The following is a 20,226-nucleotide window of genomic DNA, read 5'->3' on the forward strand; positions in this document are numbered from 1 at the left end:
AGACTCACACTGGTACTGTTATGTGGAGAGACTCAATAGATTGGAGCCGGCTGGTGGCGTAGTGGCATCAGCACTGGACTTCGGAGTGAAGGCTCCTGGTTCAAACCCAGCCGGCTCCTCTGGCACGCTTTCCATCCGTGCTGGGTTGAGTGTCGAGCTAGCAACTCCACCTCATAAAAAAGAAATTGCCTGCTACAGAAACATCAACAGCAAAAAGTTGATGGCCTATGCTCTCTTGTGAATTGAAAGGCAATTTCTCTTCTTTCTTCAATAGACTGGGGCTGTTATAGAAACATAGAAAACCTACAGCACAATTCAGGCCCTTTGGCCCACAAAGTTGTGCCGAACATGTCCCTACCTTAGAAATTACTAGTGTTATCCATAGCTCTCTATCTTTCTAAGCTCTATGTACCCATCCAAAAGTCTCTTAACCCTATCATATCTGCCTCAATCATCGTCACCGGCAGCTCATTCCCCACACTCACCACTCTCTGCGTAAAAAACTTAGCCCTGACATCTCCTCTGTACCTACTCCCCAGCACCTTAACCTGTGTCCTCTTGTGGCAGCCATTTCAGCCCTGGGAAAAAGCCTCTGACTATCCACACGAGCAATGCCTCTCATCATCTTATACACCTTTATCAGGTCACCTCTCATCCTCTGTCACTCCAAGGAGAAAAGACGAGTTCACTCAACCCGTTTTCACAAGGCGTGCTCCCCAATCCAGGCAACATCCTTGTACATCACCTCTGCACCCTGTCTATGGTATCCACATCCTTCCTGCAGTGAGGTGACCAGAACTGAGCACAGTACTCCAAGTGGGGTCTGACCAGGGTCCTATATAGTTGCTACATTACCTCTTGGCTCCTAAATTCAATTCCACGATTGATGAAAGCCAATTCACCGTATGCCTTCTTAACCACAGAGTCAACCTGCGCAGCTGCTTTGAGCGTCCTATGGACTCAGACCCCAAGATCCCTCTGATCCTCCACACTTCCAAGAGTCTTACCATTAATACTATATTTTGCCATCATATTTGACCTACCAAAATGAACCACTTCACACTTATCTGGGTTGAACTCCATCTGCCACTTCTCAGCCCAGTTTTGCATCCTATCAATGTCCCGCTGTAACCTCTGACAGACTTCCACACTATCCACAACACCTCCAACCTTTGTGTCATCAGCAGACTTACTAACCCATCCCTCCACTTCCTCATCCAGGTCATTTATAAAAATCATGAAAAGTAATGGTCCCAGAAGAGATCCCTGAGGCACCCCACTGGTCACCGAACTCCATGCAGAATATGACCCATCTACAACCACTCTTTGCCTTCTGTGGGCAAGGTAGTTCTGGATTCACAAAGCAATGTCCCTTTGGATCCCATGCCTCCTTACTTTCTCAATAATCCTTGTATGGGGTACCTTATCAAGTGCCTTGCTGAAATCTATATACACTACATCTACTGCTCTTCCTTCATCAATGTGTTTAGTCATATCCTTAAAAAATTCAATCAGGCTCGTAAGGCACGACCTGCCCTTGGCAGAGCCATGCTGACTATTCCCAATCACATTATACCTCTCCAAATGTTCATAAATCCTGCCTCTCAGGATCTTCTCCATCAACTTACCAACCACTGAAGTAAGACTCACTGGTCTATAATTTCCTGGGCTATCTCTACTCCCTTTCTTGAATAAGGGAACAACATCCACAACCCTCCAATCCTCCAGAACCTCTCCCATCCCCATTGATGATACAAAGATCATTGCCAGAGGCTCAGCAATCTCCTCCCTTGCCTCCCACAGTAGCCTGGGGTACATCTCATCTGATCCTGGAAACTTATCCAACTTGATGCTTTCCAAAAGCTCCAGCACATCCTCTTTCTTAATATCTACATGCTCAAGCTTTTCAGTCTGCTGCAAGTCATCACTACAATCACCAAGATCCTTTTCCATAGTGAATACTGAAGTAAAGTATTCATTAAGTACCTCTGCTATTTCCTCCGGTTCCATACACACTTTTCCACTGTCACACTTGATAGGTCCTATTCTTTCACGTCTTATCCTCTTGCGCTTCACATACTTGTAGAATGCCTTGGGGTTTTCCTTAATCCTGTCCACCAAGGCCTTCTCATGGCCCCTTCTGGCTCTCTTAATTTCTTTCTTAAGCTCTTTCCTGTTAGCCTTATAATATAACCATATAACAATTACAGCACTGAAACAGGCCATCTCGGCCCTTCCAGTCCTTTCCGAACTCTGACTCTCACCCAGTCCCACCAACCTGCACTCAGCCCATAACCCTCCATTCCTTTCCTGTCCATATAGCTATCCAATTTTACTTTAAACGACAACATCGGACCTGCCTCAACCACTTCTGCTGGAAGCTCGTTCCACACAGCTACCACTCTCTGAGTAAAGAAGTTCCCCCTCATGTTACCCCTAAACTTCTGTCCTTTAACTCTCAACTCATGTCCTCTTGTTTGAATCTTCCCCACTCTCAGTGGAAAAAGCCTATCCACGTCAACTGTATCCATCCCCCTCAAATTTTAAATACCTCTATCAAGTCCCCCCTCAACCTTCTACGCTCCAAAGAATAAAGACCTAACTTGTTCAACCTTTCTCTGTAACTTAGGAGATGAAACACAGGCAACATTTTAGTAAACCTTCTCTGTACTCTCTCAATTTTATTGACATCTTTCCTATAATTCAGTAACCAGAACTGTACACAATACTCCAAATTTGGCCTTACCAATGCCTTATACAATTTCAGCATTACATCCCAACTCCTATACTCAATGCTCTGATTAATAAAGGCCAGCATACCAAAAGCTTTCTTCACCACCCTATCCACATGAGATTCCACCTTCAGGGAACTATGCACCATTATTCCTAGATCCCTCTGCTCTACTGCATTCTTCAATGCCCTACCATTTACCATGTATGTCCTATTTTGATTAGTCCTACCAAAATGTAGCACCTCACATTTTTCAGCATTAAACTCCATCTGCCATCTTTCAGCCCACTCTTCTGTCCTAAATCTCTCTGCAAGCGTTGAAAACATACCTCATCATCCACAACGCCACCTATCTTAGTATCACCTGCATACTTACTAATCCAATTTACCACCCCATCATCCAGATCATTAATATATATGACAAACATCATTGGACCCAGTACGGATCCCTGAGGCACACCGCTACACACCATCCTCCAATCTGACACATAGTTATCCACCACTACTCTCTGGCGTCTCCCATCCAGCCACTGCTGAATCCATTTTACTACTTCAATATTAATGCCTAACAATTGAACCTTCCTAACTAATCTTCCGTGTGGAACCTTGTCAAAGGCCTTACTGAAGTCCATATAGACAACATCCACCGCTTTACCCTCATCAACTTTCTTAGTAACATCATCAAAAAATTCAATAAGATTTGTCAAACATGACCTTCCATGCACAAATACATGTTGAATGATCCTAATCAGACCCTGTCTATCCAGATAATTTTATATACCTTTAAGAATACTTTCTATACTTTCTAATCTTCTAGATCTCTAACATTACCTAGCTCTCTGAACCTTTCCTAAGCTTTTCTTTTCTTCTTGACTAGATTTACTACAGCCTTTGTACACCACGGTTCCTGTACCCTACCATAACTTCCCTGTCTCATTGAAACGTACCTATGCAGAACTCCACACAAATATCCCCTGAACATTTGCCTCATTTCTTCTGTACCTTTCCCTGAGAACATCTGTTCCCAATTTAAGCTTCCAAGTTCCTCCCTGATAGCCTCATAATTCCCCTTACTCCAATTAAACGCTTTTCTAACTTGTCTGTGCCTATCTCTCTTCAATGCTATCATAAAGGAGATAGAATTATGATCACTATCTCCAAAATGCTCTCCCACTGAGAGATCTGACACCTGACCAAGTTCATTTCCCAATACCAAATCAAGTACAGTCTTGCAGGTTTATCTACATATTGTGTCAAGAAACCTTCCTGAACACACCTAACAAACTCCACCCCATCTAAACCCTTTGCTCCAGGGAGATGCCAATTGATATTTGGGAAATTAAAATCTCCAACCACAACAACTCTGTTAATATTACACCTTTCCAGGATCTGTTTCCCTACCTGCTCCTCGATATCCCTGTTACTATTGGGCAGCATATAAAAAACACCCAGCAGAGTTATACTTTATACTTTATACTTCATTGTAGCCAAACAATTGGTACTTGAACGTACAATCATCACAGCGATATTTGATTCTGCGCTTCCCACTCCCTGGATTACAAATATTAAATATTAAAAATATTAAAGATAGTAAAAATTAGTAAATATTAAAAATTTAAATTATAAATCATAAATAGAAAATAGGAAAATGGAAAGTAAGGTAGCGCAAAAAAGCTGAGAGGCAGGTCCAGATATTTGGAGGGTATGGTCCAGATCCGGGTCAGGATCCCTTCCTGTTCCTAACCTCCACCCACAGAGACTCGGTAGACAAGCCCTCCATGGCGTCCACCTTCTCTGCAGCCGTGACACTATCTCTGATCAGCAGTGCCACGCCCCACCTCTTATGCCTCCCTCCCTGTCCTTTCTGAAACATCTAAAACCCAGCACTTGAAGTAACTATTCCTGCCCCTGAACCATCCAAGTCTCTGTAATGGCCACCACATCATAGAAACATAGAAACATAGAAAATAGTGCAGGAGTAGGCCATTCGGCCCTTCGAGCCTGCACCGTCATTCAGTATGATCATGGCTGATCATCCAACTCAGAACCCTGTACTAGCCTTCCCTCCGTACCCCCTGATCCCTTTAGCCACAAGGGCCATATCTAACTCCCTCTTAAATATAGCCAATGAACTGGCCTCAACTGTTTCCTGTGGCAGAGAATTCCACAAATTCACCACTCTCTGTGTGAAGAAGTTTTTCCTAATCGCGGTCCTAAAAGGCTTCCCCTTTATCCTCAAACTGTGACCCCTCGTTCTGGATTTCCCCAACATCGGGAACAATCTTCCTGCATCTCGCCTGTCCAGTCCCTTTAGGATTTTATATGTTTCAATAAGATCCCCCTTCAATCTTCTAAATTCCAACGAGTATAAGTCTAGTTCATCCAGCCTTTCATCATATGAAAGTCCTGCCATCCCAGGAATCAATCTGGTGGACCTTCTTTATACTCCCTATATGGCAAGGATGTCTTTCCTCAGATTAGGGGACCAAAACTGCACACAATACTCCAGGTGTGGTCTCACCAAGGCCTTGTACAACTGCAGTAGTACCTCCCTGCTCCTATACTCGAATCCTCTCGCTATAAATGCCAGCATACCATTCGCCTTTTTCACCGCCTGCTGTACCTGCATGCCCACTTTCAATGACTGGTGTATAATGACACCCAGGTCTCGTTGCACCTCCCCTTTTCCTAATTGGCCACCATTCAGATAATAATCTGTTTTCCTATTTTTGCCACCAAAGTGGATAACTTCACATTTATCCACATTAAATTGCATCTGCCATGAATTTGCCCACTCACCCAACCTATCCAAGTCGCCCTGCATCCTCTTAGCATCCTCCTCACAGCTAACACTGCCACCCAGCTTCGTGACATCCGTAAACTTGGAGATGCTGCATTTAATTCCCTCATCCAAGTCATTAATATATATTGTTAACAACTGGGGTCCCAGCACTGAGCCTTGCGGTACCCCACTAGTCACTGCCTGCCACTCTGAAAAGGTCCCATTTATTTCCACTCTTTGCTTCCTGTCTGCTAACCAATTCTCTATCCACATCAATACCTTACCCCCAATACCGTGTGCTTTAAGTTTGCACACTAATCTCCTGTGTGGAACCTTGTCAAAAGCCTTCTGAAAATCCAAATATACCACATCCACTGGTTCTCCCCTATCCACTCTACTAGTTACATCCTCAAAAAATTCTATGAGATCCGTCAGACATGATTTTCCTTTCACAAATCCATGCTAACTTTGTCCGATGATTTCACTGCTTTCCAAATGTGCTGTTATCACATCTTTGATAACTGACTCCAGCAGTTTCCCCACCACCGACATTAGGCTAACCCATCTATAATTCCCCGGTTTCTCTCTCCCTCCTTTTTTAAAAAGTGGGGTTACATTAGCCACCCTCCAATCCTCAGGAACTAATCCAGAATCTAAAGAGTTTTGAAAAATTATCACTAATGCATCCACTATTTCTTGGGCTACTTCCTTAAGCACTCTGGGATGCAGACCATCTGGCCCTGGGGATTTATCTGCCTTTAATCCCTTCAATTTACCTAACACCACTTCCCTACTAACATGTTTTCGCTCAGTTCCTCCATCTCACTGGACCCTCTGTCCCCTACTATTTCTGGAAGATTATTTATGTCCTCCTTAGTGAAGACAGAACCAAAGTAATTATTCAATTGGTCTGCCATGTCCTTGCTCCCCATAATCAATTCACCTTCCTTGATTTATTCTTTTGCCAAACTGGGATGAACAATTGTTGTAGTTCATCCATGCGATCTTTAAATGCTTGCCATTGCATATCCACCATCAACCCTTTTAGTGTCATTTGCCAGTCTATCTTAGCTAATTCACGTCTCATACCTTCAAAGTTACCCTTCTTTAAGTTCAGAACCTTTGTTTCTGAATTAACTATGTCACTCTCCATCTTAATGAAGAATTCCACCATATTATGGTCACTCTTACCCAAAGGGCCTCTCACGACAAGGTTGCTAATTAACCCTTCCTCATTGCTCAGTCTAGAATAGCCTGCTCTCTGGTTGGTTCCTCGACATGCTGGTTCAAAAAACCATCCCGCATACATTCCAAGAAATCCTCTTCCTCAGCACCTTTACCAATTTGGTTCACCCAATCTACATGTAGATTGAAGTCATCCATTATAACTGCTGTTCCTTTATTGCAAGTACTCCAAGTACTGATTCATGCTCTAAGCTCATCTGCTTTGTTTACAATACTCCTTCCGTTAAAATAGACACATCTCAAACCGTCGGTCCGAGCGCATCCTTTCTCTATCTCCTGCCTATCCTCCCTCTCCAAGCTTTCTCTATTTGTGAGCCAACCGCCTCTTCCCCAGTCTCTTCAGTTCAGTTCCCACCCCCCAACAATTCTAGTTTAAACTCTCCCCAGTAGCCTTAGCAAACCTCCCCGCCAGGATATTGGTCCCCTTGGGATTCAAGTGCAACCTGTCCTTTTTGCACAGGTCACACCTGCCCCAAAAGAAGTCCCAGTGATCCAGAAACCTGAATCCCTGCCCCCTGCTCCAATCCCTCAGCCACACATTTATCCTCCACCTCACTCTACTCCTATACTCACTGTCATGTGGCACAGGCAGTAATCCCGAGATGACTACCTTTGGGGTCCTGCTTCTCAACTTCCTTCCTAACTCTCTGTAGTCTGTTTTCAGGACCTCTTCCCTTTTCCTATCTATGTCTTTGGTACCAATATGTACCACGACCTCTGGCTGTTCTCCCTCCCACTGCAGGATATCGTGGACATGATCTGAAACAACCCAGACCCTGGCACCTGGGAGGCAAACTACCATTCGAGTTTCTTCCCTGCGTCCACAGAATCACCTGTCTGACCCCCTGACTATAGAGTCCCCTATCACTGCTGCCATCCTCTTCCTTTCCCTACCCTTCTGAGCCACAGGGCCGGACTCTGTGACAGAGGCACGGCCACTGTTGCTTCCTCAAGGTGGGCTGTCCCCCCCAACAGTACCTCAACAGGAGTACTTATTGTCAAGGGGCACAGCCACAGGGGTACTCTCTAGTACCTGACCCTTCCCCTTCCGTCTCCTGACTGTGACCCACTTGTCTGTCTCCCGTGGCCCCAGTGTGACCATCTGCCTATCATTCCTTTCTATCACCTCCTCGCTCTCCCTGACCAGATGAGGTCATTGAGCTGCATCTCCAGTTCCTTAACAAGGTCCCTTAGGAGCTGCAGCTTGACACACCGGGCGCAGATATGGCCGTCCGGGAGGCTGGGAGACTCCAGGACTTCCCACAACTGACACCGAGCACAGAACACCGGCCTCACACACGTACTTCCTTTCCACAATTAACCTACCTCGCCTCGTCCGGTTACCGCCAAAGCCCCATCACTCTGCTACCCTCTCACTCCGCTGCCCACTGGATATGGCGGTCTTTTTAAAAAAATTTTCCCGCTCTACTGGCTGATGTCACGTGCCTGTACAGTCTTGTCTCTCTTTACCCGAGTAGTAAAATGCCTTCGCTCTGGAAATCCTTAGACCTTCCACTCGCAGCTGCCTTGCTTCGAATACATGGAGAGACAACAGACGGGGGCTCTTATACGAGGAGATACAATGGACTGGGGCTGTTATGTGGAGAGACTCAATAGACTTGGCTGTTTGTTATATGGAGAGACTCAATAGTATGGGGCTGTTATATTGAGAAACTGAATAGGCTGGGGCTGTTATAGGGATGCACTCAATAGACTGGGGCTGTTTGTTAAATGGAGAGACTAAATAGCCTCGGGCTGTTGGCTAAGTGGAGAAACACAGAGTGCGACTTATATGAAGAGACTCAATAGACTGGGGCTGTTTGTTAAATGGATAGACTGAGTCTGTTTCTTATCTGGAGAGTCTTAATAGACTGGGGCTGTTATATGGAGAGACTCAATGGACTGGGCTGTTTGTTATATGGAGAGACTCTTTTATTGGGGCTGTTTATTATATTGAGAGTCTGTTAGATGCAGAGACTCAATAGACTGGTGCTGTTAAAAGGAGAGACTCAATAGCCTGGTTCTATTTATCATATGTAGTGACCCTTACTGCGACTGTTATATGGAGAGACTCAATAGAATGGGGCTGCTATATGTAGACACTCAGACTGGGACTGTTAAATGGAGAGACTCCATGGACTGGGGCTGTTTGTTAAATGGAGATCCACAATATTCTGGGGCTGTTAGATGGAGAGACTCAATAGACTGGGGCTTTTAAATGGAGAGACTCAAAAGACAGGGCCTACTTATTATATGGAGAGACTCAACAGACTAGGGCAGTTGGTTATATGAAGAGACTGAATATATTAAGGCTGTTTGTTAAATGGAGAGTCTCAATAGACTGTGGCTGTTTGTTAAGTGGAAAGACTCAATAAACTGGGGCAGTTGTAATATGGAGAGACTCAATAGACTGCAGCTGTGATATGGAGAAACTCAGTAGGCTGGGTCTGTTTCTTATATGGAGGAACTCAATCAACGGGGGCTGTTTATTATATGGAGAGACTCAATAGCCTTGGGCTGTTTGTTAAATGGAGAGACTCAGACTGGGACTGTTAAATGCAAAGACTCAATAAACTGGGGCTGTTATACAGAGACTCGATAGACTGGGGCCGTTTGTTATGTGGAGAGACGCAATTATATGGAGAGACTCAATAGGCTGAGTCTCTTTCTTATATGGAGAGACTTGGACTCGGACTGTTATATGGAGAGACTCTGTATGCTGGGACTGTTAAATGTAGAGACTCAATGGACAGGGCTGTTATATGGACAGACTCAATAGACTGGGGCTGGTATATGGAGAGTCAATTGAGTAGGGCTGTTACATGAGGAGATCAAACAGGCTGGCGCTGTTTATTATGTGGTGAGACTCAATAGACTGGGGTTGTTTTAAGGAGAAACTCAATAGACTGGGGCTGTTTATTATATGGAGAGACTCATTGAACTGGGGCTGTTGGATGGAGAGACTCTATACACTGTCACATGAGGAATTCTGCAGATGCTGGAAATTCAAGCAACACATATAAAAGTTGCTGGTGAACGCAGCAGGCCGGGCAGCATCTCGAGGAAGATGTACAGTCGACATTTTGGGCCGAGACCCTTCGTCAGGACTAACTGAAGGAAGAGCTAGTAAGAGATTTGAAAGTGGAAGGGGGAGGGGGAGATCCAAAATGATAGGAGAAGACAGGAGAGGGAGGGATGGAGCCAAGAGCTGGACAGTTGATTGGCAAAAGGGATATGAGAGGATCATGGGGTGGGATGACTAGGGAGAAAGAAAAGGGGGGGGCAGAAAACCCAGAGGATGGGCAAGGGGTATAGTGAGAGGGACAGAGGGAGAAAAAAAAGAGAGAGAAAGAATGTGTGTATATAAATAAATAATGCATGGGGTACAAGGGGGAGGTGAGCTATTAGTGGAAGTTTGAGAAGTCAATGTTCATGCCATCAGGTTGGAGGCTACCCAGACGGAATATAAGGTGTTGTTCCTCCAACCTGAGTGTGGCTTCATCTTTACAGTAGAGGAAGCTGTGGATAGACATGTCAGAATGGGAATGGGATGTGGAATTAAAATGTGTGGCCACTGGGAGATCCTGCTTTCTCTGGCGGACTGAGCGTAGGTGTTCAGCGAAATGATCTCCCAGTCTGCGTCGGGTCTCGCCAATATATATGGGTGCCCATAGCTACACCTTTAGTTTGGAGGAAGTGGGAGGAGCCAAAGGAGAAATTATTAAGAGTAAGCATTAATTCCGCTAGATGGAGCAGAGTGGTGGTAGAAAGGAACTGGTTAGGTCTGGAATCCAAAAAGAAGCGGAGAGCTTTGAGACCTTCCTGATGGGGGATGGAAGTATATAGGGACTGGACATCCATGGTGAAAATAAAGCGGTGGGGGCCAGGGAACTTAAAATCATCGAAAAGTTTAAGAGCGTGAGAAGTGTCACGAACATAGGTAGGAAGGGATTGAACAAGGGGGGATAAAACCGTGTCAAGGTATGCAGAAATGAGTTCGGTGGGGCAGGAGCAAGCTGAGACAATAGGTCTGCCGGGACAGGCAGATTTGTGGATCTTGGACGGGAGGTAGAAACGGGAAGTGCGGGGTGTGGGAACTATAAGGTTGGTAGCAGTGGATGGGAGATCCCCTGAGCGGATAAAGTCGGTGATGGTGTGGGAGACAATGGCCTGGTGCTCCTTAGTGGGGTCATGATCGAGGGGTAAATAAGAGGAGGTATCCGCGAGTTGTCACTGTGCCTCAGCAAGGTAGAGGTCAGTATGCCAGACTACAACAGCACCCCCCTTATCAGCAGGTTTTATAGTAAGGTTAGGATTAGTGCGGAGGGAGTGGAGAGCAGAGCGTTCAGAAGGAGTAAGGTTGGAATGCGAACAAGGTGCGGTGAAGTCGAGATGGTTGATATCCTGTCGGCAGTTAGTAATAAAGAGATCCAGAGCAGGCAGAAGACCAGAGCGGGGTGTCCATGAAGAGGAGGAGGGTTGAAGACGGGGGAATGGGTTATCGTTGGGGGTGGAAGAGTCCTTGCTGAAGAAGTAGGCTCGGCTCTTACTAGCTCTTCTTTCAGTTAGTCCTGACGAAGGGTCTCGGCCCAAAATGTCGACTGTACCTCTTCCTATAGATGCTGCCTGGCCTGCTGTGTTCACCAGCAACTTCGATGTGTGTTGCTCTATGGCTGTTTATTATATGGAGAGACTCAACAGACTGGGGCTGTTGAATGGAGAGTATCAATAACCTGGGGCTGTTTATTTTGTGGAGAGACTCAATAGACTGCGGCTGTTATTTGGAGAGACTCAAAAGACTGGGGCTGTTTATTATATGGAGAGACGCAATAGCTTGTGTCTGTTATATGGAGAAAATCAGTAGAATGGGGTTTTTAATTAGAGAGACTCAGTAGACTGGGGATATTTATTATACGGAGAGACTCAATAGCCTGGGGCTGTTTGTTAAATGGAGAGACTCAATAGACTGGGGCAGTTTGTTATATGGAGAGACTCAATAGACTGGGGATATTTATTATATGGAGAGACACACAATAGCCTTAGGCTGTTAAATACAGAGGCTAAATAGACTGGGGCAGTTGTATCAAAAGACTCAATAGACTGGGGCTGTTATATGGAGAGTCTCCATAGTCTGGGGTTCTTATATGGAGAGACTCAATATACTGGGGCTTTTATATGCATAGACAATAAACTAGGGCTGTTATATGGAGAGACTCAATATACTCGAGCATTTTGTTATTTGGAGAGACACAATAAACTGGGACAGTTATATGGAGAGACTCAATAGACTGGGACAGTTATATGGAGAGACTCAATAGACTGGGGCTGTTATATGGACAGAGTCAATACACTGAGGCTGTTATAGGGAGTGTCTCAATAGACTGGTGCTGTTTGTTATATGGAGAGCCACAACAGACTGGGGCTGTTAAATGGAGAGACTCAATAGACTGGGGATGTTAAATGCAGAGAGTCAATAGACAGGAGCTGTTACACGGAGAGACTAAGTCTGGTGCTGTGTATTATGTGGAGAGACTCAGAGTGGGACTGTTATATGGAGAGACCTAATAGACTGGACTCTTTGTTATATGGAGAGACTCTATATTCTGCGACTGTTACGTGGCACAACTCGATAGACTGGGGCTGTTATATGGAGAGACACAATAGACTGGTACTGTTATTTGGACTGACAATAGACTAGGACTGTTATATGGAGAGACACAATGGACTGGGGCTGTTATATGGAAAGACAAAACAGACTGAGGCTGTTTGTTATATGAAGAGCCACAATAGACTGGGACTGTTAGAGGGAGAGACTCAACAGACTGGGGCTGTTTGTCAGATGGAGAGACAAAATAAACTCGGGCTATTATATGGAGAGTCTCAATAGTCTGGTGCTCTTATATGGAGAGACTTGATAGACCGGGGCTGGTATATGGATAGACAATAAACTAGGGCTCTTATATGGAGAGACTCAATATACTGGGGCTGGTACATGCAGAGAGTCAATAGACTAGGGCTGTTATATTTGAAGACTCAGTAGACTGGGGCTGTTTATTATATGGAGAGACAAATTAGTCTGGGGCTCTTATATGGAGAGACTCAGACTGGGACTTATGAGGGTGATTGATAAGTTCATGGCCTAAGGTAGAAGGAGATGAGTAATTAACTTCAAACTTTTTACTCAGACTGGGTCTGTTATATGGAGAGGATCTATATGGTGGTACATATATATGGAGAGATCCAATAGACTGGACTGTCTGTTACCTGGACAGACTCAATACACTGGGTGTGTTAGATGGACAGACACAACAGATAGGGGCTGTTAAATGGCGAGACAATAGAGTAGGGCTGTTATACGGGGAGATACAATAGACGGGCTGTTATACAGAGAGACAAGAAACTGGGCTGTTTATTATATGGAGAGACACAGAGTGGGACTGTTATATGGAGAGACTCAGTAGGCTGGGTCTCTTTCTTCTTATGGAGAGACTCAATAGGCTGTGACTGTTTGTTATGTGGAGAGGCTCAGAGTGGGACAGTTATATGGAGAGACTCAATAGACTGGGGCAGGTTGTTATATGGAGAGACTAAATTGATCGGGGCTATTTGTTATGTGGGGAGACTCAATAGACTGGGGCTGTTATATGGGGAGGCTCAATAGGCTGGTGAGTTTCTTATATGGAGAGACTCAGACTGGGACTGTTACATTGAGAGACTCTCTGCTGGGACTGTTAAAAGGAGCCACCCAATAGACTGGGGCTGTTTGTTATATGGAGAGACTAAATAGGCTGTGTCTGTTTCTTAAATGGAAACACTCAATAGACTGGCCCTGTTTGTTATGCAGGCAGATTCAGACTGGCTCTCTTATGTGGAGAGACTCAATAGACTGGGGATGCTATATGGAGAAACTAAATTGACTGGGGCTGTGTATTATATGGAGAGACTCAGTTGACTGCTGCCTTTTGGTATATGGATAGACCAGGGCTCTTATATAGAGAGACTCAATAGATTGGGACTGCTTTATGGAGAGACTCAATAGCCTGCGTCTGTTTTATGGACAGTCTCAACAAGCTAGGGCTGTTTCTTATATGTAGAGACTCAATAGACTGGGGCTGTCATATGGAGAGACACAATGTACTGGGGCTGTTATGTGGAGAGGCTCAATAGACTGGGGATGTTTAATTGAAAAACTGAATAGACTGGGTCTGTTTGTTACATGGAGAGACTCAATAGACTATGGCTGTTATATGCAGAGACTCAATAGTCTGGGGCTGTTTTTTAAATAGAGAGACTCAATAGACTGGGGCTGGTATATTGAAAGACTCGATGGACCGGGGCTGTTTTTTTATGTGGAGAGACTCAAAAGATTGGGGCAACACACATCAAAGTTGCTGGTGAACGCAGCAGGCCAGGCAGCATCTCTAGGAAGAGGTGCAGTCAATGTTTCAGGCCGAGACCCTTCGTCAGGACTAACTGAAGGAAGAGTGAGTAAGAGATTTGAAAGTTGGAGGGGGAGGGGGAGATCAAAAATGATAGGAGAAGACAGGAGGGGGAGGGATGGAGCCAAGAGCTGGACAGGTGATTGGCAAAAGGGATACGAGAGGATCATGGGACAGGAGGTCCGGGAAGAAAGACAAGGGGGGGGGGAAACCAGAGGATGGGCAAGGGGTATATTCAGAGGGACAGAGGGAGAAAAAGGAGAGTGAGAGAAAGAATGTGTGTATAAAAATAAGTAACAGATGGGGTACGAGGGGGAGGTGGGGCATTAGCGGAAGTTAGAGAAGTCGATGTTCATGCCATCAGGTTGGAGGCTATCCAGACGGAATATAAGGTGTTGTTCCTCCAACCTGAGTGTGGCTTCATCTTTACGGTAGAGGAGGCCGTGGATAGACATGTCAGAATGGGAATGGGATGTGGAGTTAAAATGTGTGGCCACTGGGAGATCCTGCTTTCTCTGGCGGACAGAGGGTAGGTGTTCAGCAAAGCGGTCTCCCAGTCTGCGTCGGGTCTCGCCAATATATAAAAGGCCACATCGGGAGCACCGGACGCAGTATATCACCCCAGTCTTTTTAAAAAAGGAAAACATCTCCCTCGTCCTAGAATGAAAAGCCTCATCCTGAGAGAAGATGCGGCGGAGACGGAGGAATTGCGAGAAGGGGATGGCGTTTTTGCAAGAGACAGGGTGAGAAGAGGAATAGTCCAGATAGCTGTGAGAGTCAGTAGGCTTATAGTAGACATCAGTGGATAAGCTGTCTCCAGAGACAGAGACAGAAAGATCTAGAAAGGGGAGGGAGGTGTCGGAAATGGACCAGGTAAACTTGAGGGCAGGGTGAAAGTTGGAGGCAAAGTTAATAAAGTCAACGAGCTCCGCATGCGTGCAGGAAGCAGCAATTTTTTAAAGAAAGGGGCTTCCCTTCCTCCACTATCAACTCTGCTCTTAAACGCATCTCCCCCATTTCACATACATCTGCTCTCACTCCATCCTCCAGCCACCCCACTAGGAATAGGGTTCCCCTGGTCCTCACCTACCATCCCACCAGCTTCCAGGTCCAACATATTATTCTCCGTAACTTCTGCCACCTCCAACGGGATCCCACCACTAAGCACATCTTTCCCTTCCCCCCCCCTCTGCATTCCGCAGGGATCGCTCCCTACACGACTCCCTTGTCCATTCGTACCCTCCATCCCTCCCCACTGATCTCCCTCCTGGCACTTATCCTTGTAAGCGGAACAAGTGCTACACATGCCCTTACACTTCCTCCCTTACCACCATTCAGGGCCCCAAACAGTCCTTCCAGGTGAGGCGACACTTCACCTGTGAGTCGGCTGGGGTGATATACTGCGTCCGGTGCTCCCGATGTGGCCTTTTATATATTGGCGAGACCCAACGCAGACTGGGAGATCGTTTTGCTGAACACCTACGCTCTGTCCGCCAGAGAAAGCAGGATCTCCCAGTGGCCACACATTTTGACTCCACATCCCATTCCCATTCTGACATGTCTATCCACCGTCTCCTCTACTGTAAAGATGAAGCCACACTCAGGTTGGAGGAACAACACCTTATATTCCGTCTGGGTAGCCTCCAACCTGATGGCATGAACATCGACTTCTCTAACTTCCGCTAATGCCCCACCTCCCCCTCATACCCCATCCGTTATTTATTTTTATACACACATTCTTTCTCTCACTCTCCTTTTTCTCCCTCTGTCCCTCTGAATATACCCCTTGCCCATCCTCTGGGTTCCCCCCCCCCATCTTTCTTCCCGGACCTCCTGTCCCATGATCCTCTCATATCCCTTTTGCCAATCACCTGTCCAGCTCTTGGCTCCATCCCTCCCCCTCCTGTCTTCTCCTATCATTTTGGATCTCCCCCTCCCCCTCCCCCTTTCAAATCTCTTACTCACTCTTCCTTCAGTTAGTCCTGACGAAGGGTCTCGGCCTGAAACGTCAACTGCACCTCTTCCTAGAGATGCTGCCTGGCCTGCTGCGTTCACCAGCAACTTTGATGTGTGTTGCTTGAATTTCCAGCATCTGCAGAATTCCTGTTGTTTGCGTTTTCAAAAGATTGGGGCTCTTATATGGAGAGACTCAATAGATTGGGGCTGGTATATGAATAGACAATAGACTAGGGCTGTTATATGGAGCGAGTCAATAGACCGGGGCAGTTATATAGAAAGACTCAATAGGCTGGGTCTGTTTATTATATGGAGAGACTCAATAGACTGGGGCTGTTAAATGGAGAGACTCAATAGACTGCCACTGTTTTCCCTGGAGCCAAAGGATACTGAGAGATCAACAGACTGGCCTTTCTAAATTTATGAGCGGCATAGATAGGATAGGGATTCATTGCATCTTTCCAGTTTATACAACCATCTCTATTTCCTGAGGAGACTGAGGTCCTTTAACATCTGCCGGACGATGCTGAGGATGTTCTACGAGTCTGTGGTGGCCAGTGCTATCATGTTTGCTGTTGTGTGCTGGGGCAGCAGGCTGAGGGTAGCAGACACCAACAGAATCAACAAACTCATTTGTAAGGCCAGTGATGTTGTGGGGATGGAACTGGACTCGCTGACGGTGATGTCTGAAAAGAGGATGCTGTCCAAGTTGCATGCCATCTTGGACAATGTTTCCCATCCACTACATAATGTACTGGGTGGGCACAGGAGTACATTCAGCCAGAGACTCATTCCACCGAGATGCAACACTGAGTGTCATAGGAAGTCATACCTGCCTGTGGCCATCAAACTTTACAACTCCTCCCTTGGAGGGTCAGACACCCTGAGCCAATAGGCTGGTCCTGGACTTATTTCCTGGCATAATTTACATATTACTATTTAAGTAATTATGGTTTTATTACTATTTATTATTTATGGTGCAACTGTAACGAAAACCAATTTCCTCCAGGATCAATAAAGTATGACTATGACTATGACTATGACTAGTTTAGGGGATTTTACAATTAGATTAGCAGAGTACACTGATTTAAGCAGAGAATGAGAAGGTGTAAAGGTCAAGTTTTTCACATAGTTGCTGGTAGTTTTTTAAATCTAGAGATACAGCAGTGTCACAAGCCCCTGCTACCCACTTACACGCAACAGACCAATTAACCCACTGACACTGGAATATGGGAGGAAACTGGAGCCCTCAGAGGAAACCGGAGCCCTCAGAGAAAACCCTTGCGGTCATGGGGAGAACATACAAACTCCTTACGGACAGTGGCGGCATTACATTTACCACTGCACTTCCATGCTGGCGTGTACATGGAATTAATTTGTCATGGAACTGGTGGGGGCAGGTACAATTACAACAGTTAAAAGGCATTTGAATGGCTTCATGGATAGGGGACCTTTAGAGCGATATTGGCCAAACATGAGCAGTTTGGACGACCTCGGGCGGGCACCTTGGTCAGCATGCTGTGACTCTATGGAATGGACACGTTGAAAGAGAAGGGACAGAATTGTAAAGGTGAAATGCTGAGTACAGGTCAGGATCAACAAGGTGAAGTGTGAGTGAGGCAGCGAATGATAGGATAAGCAGAGTCATGGTTTGTGTTGGTTGTGTAGGATGGCCAGCAGAGTATGGAACCTTTGCAATCTGGAATCTATATGAATACTGTCCAGGGTTTCAGCAGCAAGAAGCTGAAGCAGAGATGGATGCAATAGATATGTTAAGTTCAATTTTTAGGACAATTGGTTTTCACTACTTTCTGTTTCTTTGATTGATTGACTGCATTGCTGGAGCAGGAGTAGTTCTCTTTCATAAATCACATAATGAGAAATGCATCTTTAATGAAACCTTTATGCAATTCAGATTTTTTTTTCAAAATTTCACACAGCCACACCATATTTATATAGAAAGGGCAGTTTAAGTATTTTACAATTTAAATACCTTTCTGTGTCTGAATTGTTTGTTTGACAACATGGAGATAAACTATCCAGAAAGGGACTGGCATCACAGCCAACAATGGAAACCTTATTCACAGTCACAGCTGCCAAAGAGAAAAATCAATACAGCAATATTACTCAGGATTCTGAACAAAAACACACAGTACATAGTAATAAAAAGACAAAATTGAAATACATTTATCAAGATTAAATTTAATGGATTTTTACATTACATAGTGGCTCAAACTGCCTGCCACAAGCGGCGGGGGGGGGGGGGCAGGGGGTGGGGGGGGGGGGGTTGTCAAATTTGCCAGAAAAAACAAAATGTCATTTAGCCACTGGGTAGTTTTAATTACCTCAAAATGTTTGATTTGGGATTGTCAGGACAAGGGTGGGTTATGTTGGACAGGGAGAAACCCTGAATGGCAGTGGTGCACAGCGTTCAAAGATTCTTCACATACCTTTAACAATTTCATTTAATGCCATTCTGTAATGCATTGTGTTGCTTGAAGCACTGCATTGTGAAAAATCTATGTTATAGATAACAATCGGTAAAACATTGTTGATGTTCTGCAAAATATAAACAAACCAACTTTATTTCTTTAATTGTTTAAAGAATTGAGTTTAATTTCAAATGATAAACTGATTGCAAAGACTATGAAGCCAAAAGCAGGAATGAAAATAATAATCAGTATCCAGTAATTTTTGCCTCAGTTCTATTTGTTTCTGGAGTCAGTTTGTTTTGACTCCAGTTCATGGCATGTGGTTTACAACCTACTCAGGTTATCTTATGCCACTATTCCACTTGTCTAGAGTTGAACTTTGAACTTAGACCACAAAGATTAATAAAAATGAAGAACGATTTTATCCGTCATTTTTTTGGGTGATTGAGGAAAGATTTAATTAAGGCTGCAAATCTGAGAGGACAATAAAAAGACTGCTCAATGGTGTAGCACTTAGCGCACAATGTTCCAGTCCCAGCGACCTGGGTTCAATTCCGGTTTCTGTCTGTGAGAAATTTGTATGTTCTCCCATGATTGTGTCGGCTTCCTCTGGGTGCTCTGGTTTCCTCCCACATTCCAAAGATGTATGGATTAGTGGGTTAATTGGTCACATAGGTGTAATTGGGCAGTGTGAGCTCGTTGGGACAGATGACCTGGTACAGTGCTGTATCTCCAAATAAAAATAAAGAAAATAGATTAATAGTCTGTAAAATTCCACTTGTGTGTAGATGGTCTGTATGCGGAGGGGAGGGGTTGACAACAAAATATGAGAAATGAAGGAAATATATGCGAGCCCTCCTTAAGATCATAAGACATAGGAACAGAATTAGGCCATTTGGCCCATCGAATCTGCTCTGCCATTTCATCATGGCTGATTCATTTCCCTCTCAGTCCCAATCTCCTGCTTTCTCCCGTATCCCTTCCCGCCCTGACTAATCAAGAACCTATCAATCTATCAACTTCTGCCTTAAATATACCCAATGACTTTGCGTCCAAGTACCCCAAAACCACATCCTTAACAATCGACTCCAACATCTTCCCAATCACTGAAGTCAGGCTAACTGGTCTATAATTTCCTTTCTTCTGCCTTCCTCCCATCCTGAACAGTGAAGGAACATTTGCAAATTCACAGTCCTCTGGAACCATTCCAGAATCGATTCATTCTTTAAAGATTATTATTAATGTCTCTACAATCTTTCAGAAACCTAGGATGCAGTCCAGCTGGTCTAGGTGACTTCAGACCTTTTAGTTTTCCTAACACCTTCTCCCTGGTAATAGCATCTGCACTCAAGTCTGCCCCCTGGCACTCTTGCCCTTCCTCCATACTGCTAGTGTCTTCCACAGTGAAGACTGATGCAAAATATTTATTCAGTTTGTCCTCCATTACTGCCTCTCCAGTGTCATTCTCCAGCAGCCCAACATCTACTCTCACCTCTCCCTTGCTCCTTATATATCTGAAAAAAACGTTTGGTATCCTCCTTAATATTGTTGGCTAGCTTGCAAGAATATTTCATCTTTTCCATCCTTATATTTTTTTAAAGTTGCTTTCTGTTGGTGTTTAAAAGTTACCCAGTCCTCTAA

The 20,226-nt window shown here is 44.9% G+C and overlaps 1 protein-coding gene across 1 annotated transcript in view; it reads right to left on the reverse strand.

Moving 5' to 3' along the window:
• The window catches only part of LOC140198398 (lactase/phlorizin hydrolase-like), a 107,916-nt gene that overhangs the window by 67,578 nt on the left and 20,112 nt on the right, over window positions 1-20,226 (reverse strand). Inside the window, exons 3-4 of the mRNA XM_072259490.1 lie at window positions 18,604-18,712; window positions 18,147-18,246 (exon numbers count right to left, since the gene is read on the reverse strand). Coding sequence (XP_072115591.1) covers window positions 18,147-18,246; window positions 18,604-18,712 — 209 coding nt within the window. The remainder of the gene's footprint in view (window positions 1-18,146; window positions 18,247-18,603; window positions 18,713-20,226) is intronic.

The sequence above is a fragment of the Mobula birostris genome, chromosome 5 (genome assembly GCF_030028105.1).
Source record: "Mobula birostris isolate sMobBir1 chromosome 5, sMobBir1.hap1, whole genome shotgun sequence".
Classification (NCBI taxonomy): domain Eukaryota; kingdom Metazoa; phylum Chordata; class Chondrichthyes; order Myliobatiformes; family Myliobatidae; genus Mobula; species Mobula birostris.